Source organism: Muntiacus reevesi, chromosome 9, assembly GCF_963930625.1.
Source record: "Muntiacus reevesi chromosome 9, mMunRee1.1, whole genome shotgun sequence".
NCBI classification, from domain to species: Eukaryota; Metazoa; Chordata; class Mammalia; order Artiodactyla; family Cervidae; genus Muntiacus; species Muntiacus reevesi.
The window spans coordinates 6,197,692-6,217,862 of record NC_089257.1 but is presented as its reverse complement, the minus strand read 5'-3'; the positions used below and the strand labels follow the sequence as shown (position 1 = coordinate 6,217,862).

Genomic DNA, 20,171 nt, shown 5'->3' with positions numbered 1-20,171 from the left:
CTTCAATGAACTTCCATGAACTTCCAGGCAGTGATGACAGAATGTTTACAGATAATTGTACTACTAACCATTTACTGAGCCAGGTCCTGTGCTTAACAGAGTATGTGTTGGATCATTATCACTAAAAATCTAATAATTTTTCATTAATAACTGTGCTTGTATATATCACCATTGATAGTCACATGGTACCTGCAATATTATAGTATGTAACTATTTAACACTATAAACGCACTGGCCCTGTCTCCCTCCGAGGGGTGGATAATGAATGTTACACCATTTCCAAATTCCCTTGCAGCCTTCAGCATCCTTTGGCACTGCTCATATAACCCAGGCTCTGCCGGTCACACATCAGAAAGAGTAAAGACTCAGACAAAAGGACATTCTGATGTCAGAAAAGCATTTCTGTTCTTGCCATATACAGTCACCCTCTGTAAAGTCCTGTAAAGTGCATGCCTGCTATATAGCAATAGTTTCTACGAGATAGCACAGTACCATATGCATGGTAAATACTGAATGTGTGGGTGAACATATAAAGGAGAACAATTAAAGTCACTAAAATGAAAGAAGCAGTGCTAGAGGCGAGGGAATTCCTTTCTCCTTTAAGTTGGTTGAACTTCAAGGAAAAGTCTGGCTTGACCTCAGGGGGAACTACAATTTGCTTTCATTCCTGTTTAAACTGAGGATGAGAAAGAAATTTAAACTACACCTCTCAGCATATGAGCAAATGTTTTACCTTAATATCCGCCCTGCTCTCAGCAAGAATTTTTTATCTTATTAATATGAGCTCTTTAAGCGATATTCTTCAATTAACCTATTTACTTTTCAGTAACATTTCATTATTAAAAGCTGTTTTTTAAAATACATGTTTCTGTCTACATATGAAGCAATTTTAAGATAAACGCACTCCTTTTATACTTTTTTGTCTTAATTCATTAGCTAACAAATATTTGGAGCACACAGAATGTATTAGTCATGTTGATAGTTGCTGGGGTTGCAATGGTTAAAAAAAGAGAGCTAGACAGACAGAAACCTGGATTCTGCCTTCAAAAAGCTTAAGATCCATTGAAAAACTCCCAAGAGGAAGTAAAAAATTACAACAAGGTGTTATAAATTATAAAATAGTGGAAGGACAAGGTACCATGAAATGTGTAGGGAATAGAAATTTGTACAGCCACTATGGAAAACAGTATGGAGGTTCCTTAAAAAACTAAAAATAGAACTACCATATGATTCAGTGGTCCAAATCCTAGGAACATATCCAGAGAAATCCACAATATGAAGGGACGAATGCACCCCAATGTTCATTACAGCACTGTTTACAATAGCCAGGACATAGAAGCAATCTAAATGCCCATCAATAGAGGATGGATAAAAAATATGCGGTACATATACACAATGGAATATAATCAGCCCTAAAAAATGAAACCGTGCCATTCACGGAGATGTGGACGGACCTAGAGACTCTCATACAGAGTGAAGTAAGTCAGAAAGAGAAAAACAAACATTGAATAATATCACTTACATGAGGAATCTAAAAAATGATACAGATGAACTTATTTGCAAAGCAAAAATAGAGTCACACATAATAGAGAACAAACACGGTTACCAAGTGGGGAAGGGGGAGTGAAAAGAGCTGGGAGATTGGGACTGATATATACACTCTACTATGCATGAAACAAACAAACAATAAGAACCCGCAGTATAGCACAGAGAACTCTATTCAGTGGTGACCTAAATGGACAGGAAATCCAAACAGGAGGGGACATGCGTATGTGCATGACTGACTCACTTTGCTGTACACCAAGAAACTAACGCAACATTGTAGAGCAACTATACTCTGATTAAAACTAATTTTAAAAAAGAACTGTGAGGATCTGTAGAAATGTGTGTGCCCAGTTTAACTTTTAAATATGAATTAAAAAAGTGTTATATAGGTTTCCTCACACATGAAAAAGCTTTTATTTTAAAAATTAGAGGCCAAATTATATGATGTAATTATTATAATATGCTGTTGGTACCTTAACATAAAGATACCAATGTTTTCAATTATTATTTTCACAAATCAAAACTGTTCATAAAAATTATAAATATGAGTGTAGTTTGGCATAACCACAACTGTTAACAGCAGTGATTAGCAACAGAAAAGCACAAAAACATATGGGAATGAGTTTGTGGTGGCAGCAGGCTGGTCTAGGAACACGGGTACATGGATGCAAAGGAGAGGAATTAGAACTGATAAAAGAGCAGTATTTTAACTGCTTTAATGAGAATTAAAACTGTCTTGTGATATAAGAATCAGAACTTCAAGGGAAAAAAGTTAAAGTGGCATAAGAAATGAAGTGCAATGTGAGTAGAGATCACTGCTACAGCTGATGAACGAATGATCATATCCGGGTCCATCGGATCAGGTTCAGTGGGAAACCATGTGAAGTTTTTTTTAATAAATATCACCAGTTTCATTACCTCATTTCTGTCCATACTGCCTGGAAAGACACACTAGAGTTGTGTTTAATGAGTAAAAAGTATGTGGATAAAGAGTATGTATCAGAATGTATCTCAGATCTACCACTAACTTGAAGTTTGGTCAAATATGCCATCCCTCATCCATGGGCAAAATCTACACTCCCTCCAAAAGACTGAAATCCCGGCCTGGGAAGGAAGTTCACATTCTAAATTAATTCCTTCTTTGGATGGTCATTTCTCAGTCAAAGGGCTTTTTTTGGAGAGCTCATTACCCTTTTCATAGTTAGAGCCCTGACATAATTATTGATTGCATGTGAACTTTTTCAGTTCAAATTACTCTGTTCTGTTCTCTGACTGGATCCCACCTAATACAATATGGAAAATATGTAATACAATGTATAATATGTATAATATGTATACAATTTATAAGCATATCATAAATAGTATTTTTTTACTGTACAATCAAGATTTAATGAACAAGAAAATTCACACATAAAATTCTATATTGAGGCCAGAGTCCAAAGTAAAGGAGTATCATTAGGCATGTTTTAATAATCAGTAGTAACCAACACATCTCCATGCTACGTAATAAGACCAATTCAAACTCTTGATTTTTACTTATTAGCTTCTGAAGGAATTTCCAGATTTCCTGTTAATAGATAAGTAGTTATTGATTAAGGCACATTAAGTTGTGATAAGGAGAGTGAGATAGGACACAGTAAGTCTGGATTCCAACCCAAGCTTTAGTTCTTGTGCTTAAGTGGCTGTCAGCAAGTGCTATTCATTCCCTTGCTAGATTCAATATATCATCAAGAGGCTTGGACTAGAGTACCTCTATTACTTCTATCCATAATGTTTAATGATTCTGTTTAACTATTACCTGAAGTCACTTTTTTCTTCCAGAGTTTCTTCATAGCACGTTTAACCTCAGCATTTCTGAGGGTATAGATTAAAGGATTTAACATAGGGGCCACCATAGTGTAAAAGACAGCAACAGCTTTATCAATGGGCAGAGTGGCGACTGGGCGAAGATACACAAACACGCAGGGCACGAAGAATAACACAACCACCGTGATGTGAGAGCCACATGTAGAAAGGGCTCTGTGTCTCCCCTCCAAACTGTGAGCCCTCAGGGAGCGCAAGATGACCACGTAGGAGACCAACAGGAGAAGGAGGCTTAACAGGCAGATGAACCCACTGTTGGCAGCAACAAAGAGACCAAGGATGTGGGTGTCCACACAGACAAGCTGCAACAAAGGGTACAGGTCACACATGAAGTGGTCTATGACACTGGGGCCACAGAAGGGCAGCCGGGCTGTAAAGAGGGTCTGAACGCTTGCGTGGAGAAACCCTCTGGTCCAGGCCACCCCCAGAAGGAGGAAGCAGAGCCTGCGGCTCACGATGGCCGTGTAGTGCAGAGGCCTGCAGATGGCCACGTGGCGGTCATAGGCCATCTCCGTCAGCAGGATGATCTCAGCAGCACCAAAAACGTGTTCTGCATAGACCTGAGCCATACAGCCATGAAAGGAGATTGTCTTGAGCTCATGAAGGGAGTCCACAATCAACTTAGGAGCCGAAGAAGAAGAGTAAATTGTGTCTATCAAGGAAAGGTGGGTCAGGAAGAAGTACATGGGGGAGTTCAGAGCCTGGCTGGTGGTGATGGTGACCACAACGAGCAGGTTGCCTGAGAGGGTTACCATGTACAAGACCAAGAACACCACAAACACTACCTTTTGCATTTGGGGGTCCTGTGTAAGACCTACTAGAATGAACACAGTCACATTCCTTTCATTCTCCATCTATGTGGTGCGGGTAATAAAAATTTCAGGAAAGAATGCTTTGCCTTAAAAAGAAAAGAAAAAAGAACCATGAGAAAAGTGAAATACACTGAAACTCTGCCTTTTAACAGTATTCTGATGATGTCACAGATGAGTCTTGCTTTTCCCAAAATGCTATAGGAAGAGTATCTTAAAAGTTATTTTAGTTGACCTAGTCTTTTTTTATTCTAATCTCAAATTATTTCTATAAGACATAGAGTAACCAAAAGAAAGAAATTCAATTTCCTTGGCCATAGTGTCTGAAATACTTTAATGGAACATCAATTTATTGGAATAATTTGGACATTAGTAGTAACAATTTTGGAGGATAATCTAAAAGTTTATGCACAAAATAACATGAATTGAAAAATCACAAGATAGTCTATTTTTACAAATTATGTAAAAATAGGGGGAAATTTGGTGAATATATTTATTGAATTAGCATTTAAAGATTACAGATTTTATATGCACCTTTTAAAAATAAAGTTCAAATTCAACAATTTCACTTAGAAAATGTTATAAACTTTTCTAATCTATGTTAAAACATATGTATAGAAGATTGGTAAGAAAAATAATTTAATACATTGAGGACATTTGCTCCTGAATGTGAGATTATGGTTTATATTTTATTTCCCATGTTTTTCAATATTTTCCAAATTTCTACAGCTTACATAACTAATTCTATGATTAGAAATTAAATGTAACCTTCATGTTTTGTCTTAGAGTTCTGAAGCTGAAACTATGTGGTTTTAAATTGACTGGAATATGCATGAGAAAACAGACAAAGGAATTGTATTTTGACACATCATGGGACCCCAAGAAATATCTGAATATAATTAAAGTAACTGCTCTAATATACTCAAAATTGTTATCAATTCACCAGCTAGACATAGAGTAGGGGCAGGACTGGGTGCTCACTGCTTTGAGAAAATTACTGTGAGGCGTGAGACTGCCCTGACTGCCCCATGGGTCTCATAATTACCCTAAATCCCATCTTTACTCTACCATGCAAAGATTATTGTCCTCTGCATTTAACTTATACCATTCATACTTGTAGCCAATAAGTCCTCTGAATAACCAAACTGATCAGTTTACTACAAAGTCTATTTCAACTTACTTGATGAGGAATACACATATTATTCAATTAAACTTTAAGGTAGCATATAAAACTAAGTTTTATAGGACATCAATAATGACATTATTAATGTTCACTTTTTCCTGTATCTCAGACTCCATTATTCTCTTTATATATTCTTAAAGCAAAAAAAGCAGTGAAGAGTTAAATGAGTTCTCCCAGTTACACATGGTCAAGTTGAATATTGAGGTATGTGGAAAGGAAACCTGTTACAAATGATCCCATCAATTCTTCATTGAGAAGCTAGCTTTAGAGTTCCAAGCCCCAGGATAGTGGTCTCCCTTCTGGATAGGTCAGGGCATCAGAGAATCCTTCCATGGAAAAGAACACCTGAGGAACAAGTTGCTTCTAATTGCCAGTTCTTCCCTGGAGAAGACGGCCCTTGGGAGAACCAAGAACCTAATAATACATTTTTATAATTTCCTGAAGGCCTGTACCAAACATTGGATTTCATGATCAAAATCACATAGAAAATCTCAAATGTGATTCATTCATTTTTATTATTTCACTTATTGTTTCAGCTTCTTGCACACCTTCAAGTAATCAGGACATAAGTTAAAAATAGTTCTATGTTATCAATGTCTTCGATATCCTCTGTTAACAGACAGACTCAAACACATGATCATTTTCTTCCTCTGTACCTTCACTGTGTACCTGTGGTTCTGTACTTTAGCTATGCCTATTAACATTCAAATCCTCTATAATACATATTTTTGGAGAAATGAGAAATAAAGTGTTCATCTCACAGAATAATTCTTTTCTCTCATAAGGGCATTCATACTGCAGTTGATAGGCAAGAACTTAGACAAACTTCCTTCCAAGAGGAGAAACCTTTATTACTTGTTTAAATTCCATATGCTCACACATTATGAAATACAAACTTTTACTATAAATTTGCTGTTTTCTCATTCTTAATAGAATGCAGAGATTAATTTTAACCATATGATTATTATAATAATCATTAAATGTTGTTGGGTTTTTGCTGTGTTCACACTATACTAAGTTTTACATTCACTATTCCATTTACAACACCTTCACAACAATCCTATGAGGTTGGTAAACTATTATCTACTTTAAAGATAAGGAAATGTGGTTAGAAGGTAAACAACTTGCCCGAGTCATGATAGAAAAATAAAATAGAGCAGTCTGTATTAAAAAATCAGGATGTCTGCCTCTAGCTCTTTGGAATTTAGGTCTCCAGTATAGGTCTAGTTTACTTCTTGGAATCAGCAATGTCAGAGTTTGAACAAAGCCACCACCTACGACCATGTGTAATCTATGGCAGTTATTTTGGCAAACTGTGTGATGTATAGTCAGATGTAAAGGAGTTCAGGATCTATTTAACAAGTTCAGAAATTTTGTGCCCTAAAATTCTTCCAGTACCAAAGGATAGTTAGAGCGTTTGGGGTGGACGTGTACACACTGCTGGATTTAAAATGGATCAGTGCATGGGAGTGCATAGCACCTGGAACTCTGCTCAATGTTACGTGGCACCCGGCAGGGGAGGGGAGTTGGGGGAGAATGGACACGTGTATATGTACGGCTGAGTCACCTGAAGCTATCACAGCATTGTTAATTGGCTATACCCCAATACAAATAAAAATTTTAAAAGAAAATTCTTCCAGGTCCTTGCATTTTATCAACTCATATGCTCTTTTCAAATAAGGAAGCTGAGGCCCAGAGAGGAAACATGGCTGATTAGTGGTCAATAAGAATCCAAGTCTTTTAATGCCCAACACAGTGATTTTTTTACCCCGCCACACCTTACCTCCCATAAGATGACTTAAGTCTAGTGTATACAAAGGGGAAAGAAAAATCACCTTAAGCTGACCAAGAAAATTAACTTTCATCTCTTATCTTCAGCAATATGTGCCTTGACTCTCTAAGAGAAAGGTCTAAGTCTTAGGTCAGGGATGCAAAATCTCAATTATATTGCAGGGACCACATCCACTTCAGCAGAAATAAGATCTTGCCTAGTTAGAAGATCCAAGAAAGTTTGAAAATAATCAGAATAAAAAGTGCCTCAGAACTTGGGGTTTAATGTATATTCCCAACCACAGCAAAGGGTACATTTTCCCTTGTAAATGCTATAAATTTATACATTCTCAATTTGGAATTCAATATGAGCTGACAAATTCCTTCATAAAACATGATGTAAATGCTGACTTTCTCCTCAGTCCCATGCAGACTTAAAAACTGTCTTCAGAATCCACAGACTGTAACCCTATTCTGGATAAATCATAGATAAATCCATATACAGGAAGAACAAATATTTCTGCTAAAGATCCCAGGGTATCTAAAAGTAACCCCCCATAAAATATCAGAGAATAAATCTTTAATGATTTTCACTGTAAAAATCCCTTGGAAAAAAACAGAAGTATTAAAAACTTTATAAAAAAAACAGCAATTCTAGTTCACTTACTGTGGCTTCCCTGTGGTTAAGAAGAATGCCCAAGGTATTTAGAAATACGAAATAACCATTACTTGTAATATCAAATCATGTGTGTTTCTCAAGTCCCCACTGCCTGGACAATTCTACAGGAAGCATTTCTGTCAAGATGATACAAATTTATTTAAATGGATTCAGCATGCTCCAATGCCTTGGAAAATCAAGTCAAAAGAAAAGAAAACGCTATGTTGAATTTGAAACCCAAAGTCTTAGGTACTAAGAGGAACCTTCTGACCCTCAGAACCTAGTCGATGGACAAAGAAGAAGAGACGCAAATACTTCTGTTACCAATGCGCCCTTCTTAGTCTTCTCTTAAGATGAGGAAACATCTTCTCCATGAATCTCAGTGTTTAGAGAGGACACTGAGAACATCAAAGAACCAGCCTTTCTATCTAAGGCCTTATCCTCCCAGGAATTAATTATCTCTGGTTTTTTTTTTAAGCTTTTGCCCAGAAGCAGGTATCTGGGGGAATTCATCCATGAACAACACATTTTCACCTGATTGGTTCTTCCCCTGCACTTTGACAGCCTGCTTTCTTGGTCTGGAAAACTGTGTGATAAAGTACTCTTCATGCAAGCCCTTGGGTATCAAGAGCTGAGGCACGAAGGACTCTAAATGAGGGTACCATGGGGTTTCATCCAGGTGGAATATCCCTAAGAAAATTTACTCACTGGCTGAGGTCACCAGAGGAGGTTGAGATACATATAGGTTCATGATTATTATATCTTGAGTAACTGACTATTTAACCGTTATAAAATGTCTTTCTTGGTCTATAGCAACAATTTATGGCCTAAAGTTTATTTTGTCCTCTATTTGCATTGTCTGTTCTTTCACCTCTCTTTTTGCTACTATTTCCATAATATATATTTCTTGCCATTTTCACTTTCTACTTATCTGTGTCTTGGAATTATGAACCTTGTAGATAGAATATATATGAGTCATGATTTTGTCCATTCTGCCAATCTCTGCCTATTAACTGGAGTGCTAAACCATTTCTATTTTATAAAATTACTGGTAATTCAGGGCTCCCTCAACAATGAGATGACTCCCATATCTGTGCTAATCCACCTAACTCTTGACTACTGAGAGGGTAACAGGCAGGAAGGCCAGGGGTCTCCAAACGGAGGAAGTAGGCTGCAAGTGTCAGACATTTTTATCTCTCTTAAGCGGCAGGAGGAAACAAACTACCGATATTTTTTTCCTTCTCTATACAAATTTAGAAGGAGGTTTCTCTTAAAATACTGTGTTGCCATGACACCTGGTTTCACCTGAGGCTAACTATTCTGAAGCCTTGAGTTAACCAATACATTTTTTCTTATGGAAATGTTTGTCTTAAGCTATGTTAATGTACCCCAGACTGTCTTCAAGTTGGTTCCACCAAACGGCTCAAACCACTTGACAAACCGGCATGTTATACTCAGATATTGTTCCCCTAATCTATGTAAACAAAACTATTTGTATGGTAATCTGCCCTTCTACAAGATTCAAGTCAATCATTTTATGGCCTGGGATGAATTACCTGGTGCCATTCTGAGTTTTAAGACATCCTTTCTTTGCACTAACAGACTGCGAGTGACTATATAACATATAGCTAGAGACTAGGAGAGGGTACTCTTTCTGTCCCCTTCTGATGTCTATGTCAGAAGCTTCCTCTATCTTCTTTATGCTTTAATAAAACTTTATTACACAAAAGCTCTGAGCGATCCAGCCTCGTCTCTGGCCCCAGATTGAATTCGTCTCCTCTGGAGGCCAAGAATCCCAGCGTCTTATCGTTCAGCAGCAACCATGCACTGCACAGTGTTTCTTGAGGGATAAAGGAAGAGGGAAGTTGATACTAACTCACTCTAGTTTCAACCTGTCACTTATACTATGTCAGCAAATGATAAGGCCGCTGCTTTCATTTGTGGATTATTAGTTTATTCACTCCTCTATCATCTGACAACTCAATTCTCTCTTCTGCTCAGCTGAGCCCTTGAGTCTATATGTAAAATTATGATATCTGTGAATAATGATGGTCTTATATTTTATTTTCCCATCTTTATGCCTTTCATTTTATTTTCCTGTTGTATTATATTGGATGGGCTTCCCAGATGGTGCTAGTGGTAAAGAACCCACCTTCCAATGCAGGAGATCTAAGAGACGCAGGTTTGATCCCTGGGTCAAGAAGATCTCCTAGAGGAGGGCATGGCAAGTCACTTCAGTATTCCTGCCTGGAGAATCCCATGGAAAGAGGAGCCTGGTGGTCTACAGTCCATAGGGCTGCAAGGAGTAGGACATGACTGAAACAACTTAGAACATTATTTTGGATAAGACCTCCAATACTATATTAGATATAATATTTAATATATCCAATGCTATATTAAATTTCTGAGACTTTTCAGAAAATCATGCCCCAGAAATCCACAGATGCTGTCCTCTGACTCCTGGTCAAGCCATTAAATTAAAATCACTCATAATTATTCATCTCCTGCATATATCATTTATAGAACAGAAAAAAAACAGAAGGACCCCTGCCAAACTGCTAATACATGGTATCATCAAATGAGGTGCAGGCATTTTTAAAAGAAGCATTTCAGTTAACCAAATATTTCACCACACTCTTGTTCATAAGGATGCACGAGTTTCATAACTGCTTTATCTCCTGCCACCACTATAATTTAAACTTTATTAACGGTATCAATATATTGATTATATAACAATTCATTGATTGTTAACTAACTCTAGTTCCTCCTCTAACAAATGAGTTTTCATTGGATGAATCTCATGGGGAGATTTTAAATTCAATTTCCTAGCATGTTTGACCATCAATATCAGTATTGTCACAGATTTCATTGAAATCAAATTAATCCTACCAGTTATACCTGTATTAACCTAAAAAACAGGTACATTATGATTTATTTATTGGCTCCCTTTTTAGCAACAATTATGTTTCTATTATTTGAATTAATTTTCACTCAGATCCCCCCATTTGATATAATGCAGGGTTCCCCCTATCTTCCAGTTATCTAAGGTCCATTTTGCAGACTCTATTATGAATCCACTGGATGCTTAGTAAGAATCAGTACAGTCCATCTGATGTCACTACCGTTAGAATCCGCTTCTCATTCCACAAGTGTCAGGGGAAGCACACTGACTGAAACCGCCCACCCTGGCCAGGCACCGTAGTGACCATCTGCATGAGTTGTTTTATGACAGGAGATCCTGACAAGGGATACGGAACAAATAAGCCACCACAAACCGGAAGAGTTCGGGAAAGCTCGAAAGGAGACACCACTTGTCGGTCCACTTCCCAGAATCCCTCTCGCTAGCATCCTTCTTGGCTGAGCGATGCCTGCACCACCAGGAAAGACTCTGAGTTAGAATGATTGGCCAAAGACCACCCGGAAACTAATCCCATCACCATAAAACCCAAGACTGCGAGCCATGCGGCAGAGCAGTTCTCCTGGGTTCCCTCACCCTCCTGCTCTCCACTCGGGTGCCCTTTCCCAATAAAATCTCTTGCTTTGTCAGCACATGTGTCTCCTTGGACAATTCATTTCCGAGTGTTAGACAAGAGTCCAATTTCGGGCCCTGGAAGGGGTCCCCCTTCCTGCAACACAAGGAGCACCACTCTTAATTCTATTCATTGAGTAGATTTACATTTTCCTCTTCAGTGAATTGGTTTCTATGCTGCTGCTTTCCAGATTGAGAGATGGCTTTTCACTCTTGAGCCACCATTTGTAAATAATACTGATTTTAGGCATCCTCCAATAACTGATCATAGGGAGGTACTCCTTCAGCCATGAGGCTTACATATTCTTCAGGAGGATCTAATATAGGGCTTGAAGGCAAAGCAGCCATTGTTCAGACATGCAATGATTGCCGCATTCACAAATTCTTAAATTTGATTTCCTGTTTGATAAAATAACTCTTCTGTTCATTTCCCGATGTACTAGAATGATCATCTGACATAATTCAGGGTATTTTAGATTTCAATAATGCACGTCCTTCAGTAATACAAAGCAGTTTCAGGTAAAGTTCAATTCAGTTCAGTTCAGTTCAGTCGCTCAGTCGTGTCCGACTCTTTGCAAACCCATGAATCGCAGCACACCATGCCTCCCTGTCCATCACCAAACCCATGCCCATCGAGTTGGTGATGCCATCCAGCCATCTCATCCTCTGTCATCCCCTTCTCCTCCTGCCCCCAATCTCTCCCAGCATCAGGGTCTTTTCCAATGAGTCAACTCTTCGCATCAGGTGGTCAAAGTACTGGAGTTTCAGCTTCAGCATCAGTCCTTCCAATGAACACCCAGGACTGATCTCCTTTAGAATGGATTGGTTGGACCTCCTTGCAGTTCAAGGGACTCTCAAGAGTCTTCTCCAACACCACAGTTCAAAAGCATCAATTTTTTGGTGCTCAGCTTTCTTCACAGTCCAACTCTCACATCCATGCATGACCACTGGAAAAACCATAGCCTTGACCAGATGGACCTTTGTTGACAAAGTAATGTCTCTGCTTTTTAATATGCTATCTAGGTTGGTCATAACTTTCAATTACAAGCTAGCAAATCATCTATCAGTGGGTTCTTTTTAGTGTTTCAGGTAACTGCTCAGTCCAAAATCCCACTGATTACTGACAAGTGGCAATTCTGGCATTCCTTTGTGAAAAAGCATTTCTCAGAAAAGAAAAGAAAATGCTTCCATGACTCTTATCAGGAACAGAAACGCATCACTCTAAAGTGCACCCACATGCGGAGAAAAGGGAACCCTCCTACAAATTTGGTGGGAATGCATACTGGTGCAGCCTCTCTGGAAAAGAGGATGGAGGTTCCTCCAAGAAACAAAACTAGCGTTGCCACGTGACACAGCAATTGCATGTCTGAGCATTTACTCAGAAAACTAATGCAAAACGATACAGGCACCTCTGCATTCACAGCAACACTTTACAATAGCCAATGCAAGGAAACAGCCTAATGTCCATGACAGAGGAATGGATAAAGAAAGATGTGGTACATATATGTGGCAGAATATTATTCAACCCTCAAAAAGAATGAAACAATGCCAACTGTAGCAACGTGGGTGGACTGAGAGATTATAATACTAAGAAAAGGAAGTCAGGAAGAGAAATATAAATAGCATATGACATCACTTATATGGGGAATCTAAAATATGACACCAAAAAATGAGTGGGTATATGTATATGTATAATTGCTTCACTTTCCTATATACCTGAAACTAACACAACATTGCAAATCAACCATACTCCAATAAAAATTTTAATAAATAAATAAAATATGACATAAATGAACATACCTACAAAACAGAAACAGATTCACAGACAGAGAGAAAAGAGTTGTGGTTGCCAAGGGGGAAGGTGGATGGGGGTGGAAGGAATGGAATGGGAGTTTAGGGTTAGCAGAAGCAAGCTGTTACATACAGGATGTATAAACAAGGTCTCACTATTTAGCACCAGGAGCCATATTCAGTATCTTGCGACAAATCGTAATGGGAAAGAATACAGACATAAATATACATACATACATATATATACACAGACATATATATATACACACACATACATATATATACATACATACATACATACATATATATACATACATACATACATAGATAGATGCACACATACATACGTACATATACATACACATACATACAAATATATATACACATATGCATACATATATATATACACTTACATACACACACACATATACACACATACATACATACATATATATATACACACATACATACATATATATACATATATATGTATATATACACACATACATACATATATATGTGTATACATATATATATTCTGAGTCACTTTGCTGTACAGAAGAAACTAACACAATATTGTGACTCACCTATATTTCAATAAAATGTTTTTGAAAAGAACACCCATAGTTTTTTCCTTAGCAAGAATTGTGTCACATGCCTATCCCTAAGTTTATCACTAGAAAGGAGAAAAACATAGTCATAGCTACTTAAACTAATTCAGATTCACACTATGAACTGGAGTTGGACCAGTTTCTCCCAAACACATGGCACCTGGTACCAGAACAAATGGAGACTTGGTTGAGAGGAAGCAGCTGAGAACTAGCCCCTCTGTGGACAGCTAACACTATCTGCTATACATAATAAGCCTCTACTGACTGCTCCCTCCTCACTCCTATAGCTTTATCTCTCCTTCCCTGTCCCCTCCTATCTCCCTTCCCCTACCTCTTCATCTTCTCTTCCTCTCTCCCAATTTCTCACCCTCCCTCATCTCCTCTGTTAGCTCTTTCCGTTGGTATTTGGACATGATCAACATTCTCCCATTTTGAAAAACAATCATCTTCAATCCCATATCCCAAGACAATACCTAAGTACCTTATTAGATTCTATGAGGTACTATTATTATCTTTCTTTATAAGATAAAGGAAACTGAGGCACAGAGAAGTTGAATAACTTACCCAAGATTGCACAGCTTAGCCAGGATTCAATAAATGATGATCAATAGTATTATAGTAGTGAAGAAATGCAAAATTTTCTCTCAACTTATTTCAGGAAAGATTTTTTTATGCATAAAGCACTAATGGATAATTTTATGTGCTATTTTTTGGTGTTACTCCTAATAACCCCTATTTATTTAAGCTGTACTTAAGCTGTATTACAGGTTCTGGTAAGTTCAGTAACAAGCTTAAAATCTTACAGTAAATAGAATTGATCATCAATACCCAGGTTTGTGTCTTTGGTATATTATTTCTCTAGGACTCCACCATGTCCCATTCATATAGAAGATACTCCTGGTCCTAGGTGTGAACATCTGGTCAGTCTTCCTTTCTACTCTGAAAGCATCAGGAAATTTCCAGAATGAAAACTCCCAACAGAGTGCCTAGGAAGATATCCCAGATGAGGGCCAAATGTGGAAATGAAGATGAGAAATGTTCTCTTTCCTCGAAGGTCCTTTCTGGTCAAAGCTACACAGGGGGTCTGTCTGCGGGATATGTCCTCCCTGCCACTGGTGGTAAGAGCAAGGCCTCTATACAATGCACAGCTGGTCTGAATCAGCACCTCCTCCCCCACCTAGCCCAGTGCACGAATCACATCATGGAATCAATGTTCAGTGCCCTAAAATAACATAATTGTTAGAGCTCAAGCTTAGAAATTAGACCAGCTTATATTTCAATCCAAGGTCTACTTGTTATTACCTTTTAGATCTTGGTTAAAAGATGCTCCCAGTAAGCATCAATTTTCATTTATATAAAGTAGGATTAATATATCCCACATGGAGGCTATGTGAGAATTAGATGAAATATCACATGTAGCACAGTGATGTAAATTCAGAGTGCTCATTATCTGTTAGTTCTCACTGCATCCACATTTCCTGTATCTCCTACAACCTTTCTAGGACTCAACTACACTCTCAGATTTTTTAGTGAGAGATGGCTGAACATCCATAGATTTCTGAACTATAATGACTTATGAATCAGCATTTGATACTTTAAAACTTAACCTGCCTTCTCTCTTAGTTTCTGCATTTGCCCAGATTCTACCAACCTTAAGAATAAAGAAGCCATGTATGTGAGTTGAGACAATTCTTTCCAGAAACTTTAATCAGTCGAGCCATGTGCTCTGGCTTCCTCTACAGAAAGTGACAGCAGACACCGGTGAGCTTTCTCTTTACGCCAAGCGCCTCTGTAAGCACTTTACACGTGCTAACTCGTAGAAGCCCCACAACATCCCGTGACAGGTGCTCCTATCGCCCTCGCCTCACAAGTGAGAGAACTCAGGTACAAAGAAAGAGGCTGAGGAGCTGGCCCAAGATCACATAGTTAGCCAACAGAAGAGGCGGCAAAACTCTTACAGTTAATCACGATTCACTGTTCTGTTACTAAAAGCAGTTTCTTTAGCTGGCAGTTGCTCAGTCGTGTCTGACTCGTTGCAATCCCAATGACTGTAGCCTCCTAGGCTCCTCTGTCCCTGGAATTCTCCAGGCAAGAACACTGGAATGGGTTGCCATTCCCTTCTCCAGGGCACCTTCTTGACCCAAGGACTAAACCCAGATCTCCTGCATTGCAGGCAAATTCTTTACAGTCTGAGCCAATCTAGGCTACACATCTTTATCTACAGGGCATTAGCAGGGACTTAGTTTTGCAGGGACTTAGATATTTCCACATGTTATCTTCCTCAATCCCCCCTGTAACTCTGTGAGACAGGTATGAACAAGGCTGTTTTATGAACACTAGGGGGCTCATGCATCCATTATCCCATGACTAGGACCTTCTGTGCCTTGGGTCCCAGAGACCAAGATCATTTTCTAAACACAGTCATAGAGCGGCTGCAAACCCAGCCCAGATGCCCCTCCCTCGTCTCCTTGATCAAGATGCCATGGCCACAAGAGAGAATGGATAAACTGGTTTGGCTGCCATCTTGGTTGAAGCTGCTAGTTCTAATCCTCTGGGAGCTGAGAGATCAGAGACTCCCTAACTCCTTGCACTTGAGTAATACTTATTTAAATATTTCCCTTAACCACACTTGAAAGTGTTGGTAAAGATGAACCCAGGAAGATCATATAAGCATAATCATCCCCAAATCACAGAAGCTGTGTGGTTTTGAGTCTTCAACACATTTGGATCCAGACTCCTAGGAACCAAATAAGATATTTATAGGCTGAGCACAGGCTTAGTAAGAAAAAGATTTGAAAGAGATAACTTCAGGGAATTGTTACCTCAAATCAACTTTTATTTGTTGCTGATTTTATGGTGCTTACAATCCTTAATTTTTCTACTTTAAGAGTTTGCTATTTCCAGGGCTTTAAGTCAGGATAGATCTCAAGTGGCTCTTTTTAATACACTTCATCTGAGCACAAGATAGACTGACAAATGTATAGTAAGATGGCATAAATGGAAATTTCCTCCAATGGTTAGGTTTTTTCCCATCACTTTCTTTCAAAGCCTAACACTTCGGAAGGTGTCAGACTAAAGAAATTTGTTATCTGAGCTGAGATGTGTGTACCTTACTCACATAATGGCATGAGCCAATAAAGTAAACCTAAAACACAGTCCATGAACTCAGCATTATTTAGGAATTCTCTTTCAGCAATCATTTTCAAACCATTAAGTAAGGAAAAGGGAATTTACAATTAAGATAAAAAGTGAATAAACCTTTAAAGCAGCAGCGTTGATAGGTCAATGATCGCTACCCCCAAGCAAATTATGCTCTCCAAGTAACACCTTGTTATGAAATGAGACGTCACTTATTTCCCAAATGCACCCGGAGAGGTAAGCACAGTCTGTGGCTTCCTTATCACGCTTTCCCAAGGGGATACTTTGCAGTTGTTGTTAATCGCCATGTCCAACTCTTTGCGACCCCATGGACTGCAGCACGCCAGTCTTCTCTGTCCTTCCTCATCTCCCAGAGCCTGCCCAAGTTCATGTCCACTGAATCAGTGATGCCAACCATCTCATACTAGCGTATTCAAATTACAGGTGAGTTAGGTTTAGACATCTATTCCTGCTGTCACAGATTTTTATTAATAATAAGAAAAGGAGTCACACAGAATATTATCTCTTTTATTAAATTATTTTTCTTATTATAAAGGTAACATATTCTCTTTGTAGGAAATTCAGATCAGAAAATTGTAAAAAGAATAAAAAATTTATCTTAAATCCATAATCCAAATAAGCATTACTAGACTTTAGAGTATTTCTTTCAGGTGCTTTTCTATGTTTATATGTCATTTTAGACCATTTAGATCATAATAAAGAAGCTGTTTATTTTTTTTGTTTGTTTGTTTTCCCATTTAATTTATTATTATTTGGAGGCTAATTGCTTTACAATATTGTAGTGATTTTTGCCATGCATTGACATGAATCAGCCATGGATTTACATGTGTTCCCATCCTGATCCCCGCTCCCGCCTCCCTCCCCATCCCATCCCTCTGGGTCTTCCCAGGGCACCAATCCTGAGTACTTGTCTCATGCATCCAGCCTGGGCTGGTGATCTGCTTCACCCTTGATAATATACATGTTTCGATGCTGTTCTCTCAAAACATCCCACCCTCGCCTTCTCCCACAGAGTCCAAAAGTCTGTTCTGTACATCTGTGTATCTTTTTCTGTTTTGTATATAGGGTTATCGTTACCATCTTTCTAAATTCCATGTATATCCATTAGTATACTGTATTGGTCTTTATCTTTCTGGCTTACTTCACTCTGTATATTGGGCTCCAGTTTCATCCATCTCATTAGAACTGATTCAAATGAATTCTTTTTGATGGCTGAGTAATATTCCATGGTGTATATGTACCACAGAAGCTGTTTAATATATTGTGTTTTCCACTCAATATTATGTTGGAAAAATTTTTTCACACCACATTAATTTTTCTTGTAAATAGCCTCAATGGTTACCTGATATTTTATAACTATAATATGCTTAATTGTTCCTCTTTATGTAGACATCTGAAATGTTTTCACTTTTTTATTATCATACAAAATATAAAATATAGCCTGTGTGCAGTCTTTGTCCATAATCTTTATACAGAATAGATTCTGAAGAATAAGGAGTACTGGATCAAGGGACATGACCAATTATAAAGCCCTTACTATACAAAGTCAAACTTCTTTCCAGAATATTTTATATCAACACAGTACTAATAAAATTATCATAATTTTTTGCTCATTTTCTAATTTATTTCACTGTTTTTAAATTGTATTTCCTTGATGGCTTATGAAATAGGGATTTTTTTTAAGGCATCTAATGCTTTTTCTAAGAATTTTCTTTTTATTAAAAAGTTTTGTTAATTTTTATAATTGTGTAGGTATAACTTTTTTTGTAAAAACTATGTCTATGATAATAGTTGTCTATCAGACTTGTTGCAAATTGTTTTCCAATGTGTTCTATACCTTTATGTAGTTAAATCTGTTAGCTTTGTCTTAGTTTTTATACCATTGAATTTTGCTTAAAATGCTCTTTCCGACCTAGAGATTAGATATATATTTGTTCATTTGATTTTCTGTTTTTGAAGAAATCTGTTTTATTGAAAGTCTTTAATGCATGCTACCCTTTTTTCTCTCTTTTTCTTTTATTTGGTGATGGCATAAAAGATAGGCTTTATTTGAAAAATGTCTATTCAGTTGTTAAAAAATCTTTTATGAACTACACATAATATTTCTTCAAATTTTCTTTAAAAATAATGGCCTTTTACTGTTTGACCATCAGTTAGTTCAGTTCAGTTCAGTCGCTCAGTCGTGTCCGACTCTGCGACCCCATGAATTGCAGCACGTCAGGCCTCCCCGTCCATCACCAACTCCCAGAGCTGACTCAAACTCATGCCCATCGAGTCAGTGATGCCATCCAGCCATCTCATCCTCTGTCGTCCCTTCCTCCTCCTATCGCCAATCCCTCCCAGCATCAGGGTCTTTTCCAGTGAGTCAACTCTTCACATCAGGTGGCCAAAGTACTGGAGTTTCAGCTTCAGCATCAGTCCTTCCAATGAACACCCAGGACTGATCTCCTTTAGGATGGACTGGTTGGATCTCCTTGCAGTCCAAAGGACTCTCAAGAGTCTTCTCTAACACCACAGTTCAAAAGCATCAATTTTTCAGTGCTCAGCTTTCTTCACAGTCCAACTCTCACATCCATACATGACCACTGGAAAAACAATAGCCTTGACCAGACAGACCTTTGTTGGCAAAGTAATGTCTCTGCTTTGTAATATGCTGTCTAAGTTGGTCATAACTTTCCTTCCAAGGAGTAAGCGTCTTTTAATTTCATGGCTGCAATCACCATCTGCAGTGATTTTGGAGCCCCAAAAAATAAAGTCTGACACTGTTTCCACTGTCTCCCCATCTATTCCTCTTATTGAGCTTGTCTGCTCATTTATTTCATTCATATTTTTAAAACTCTAAAAAACCTTTTGAATTCATTTATAGTCTACTAGTTTTGTATTATTTAATATGTTGATTTCTGCATTCAGCTTTTTCTGAATATATTTAGTTGCTTTTCTAACCTCTTGAGCTGATTAATTAATTCAGTTATTTTCTCTCTTTGTGTTCTTTCTAGATACTAACTATAATAATCAAGTATTTCAAGGATAAGAATAATGATAGGTCTGTTTTTTCACTTTTATACTCATCAAAAATTTGGAGTATGTGGCAAGTTATGCATTTTACTTTTAGTACAGCATTTTGATCTATATAATAATAATATTCTTCAATTCCTCCATACCATCTGTTATTTTTCTTTATTTGTATATGAGAAAGTTTAGGTGCAATAAGACTAAGGTCATCACATAGCTTCTAATCAGTGAAAACAGAAGT

General features: G+C 37.8%; 1 protein-coding gene across 1 annotated transcript; it reads right to left on the bottom strand.

Annotated features, from left to right (window-relative positions):
* Positions 1–3,332: 3,332 nt before the first annotated feature.
* LOC136174453 (olfactory receptor 4C12-like) lies at positions 3,333–4,262 on the bottom strand. The gene has a single exon (XM_065944646.1). The coding sequence runs from the start codon at positions 4,260–4,262 to the stop codon at positions 3,333–3,335; it is 930 nt and encodes a 309-aa protein (XP_065800718.1).
* Positions 4,263–20,171: the final 15,909 nt, after the last annotated feature.

Excerpts from the sequence above, each read along its gene's own strand:
- LOC136174453 (XM_065944646.1), bottom strand. The coding sequence starts at position 4,262 with ATGGAGAATGAAAGGAATGTGACTGTGTTCATTCTAGTAGGTCTTACA.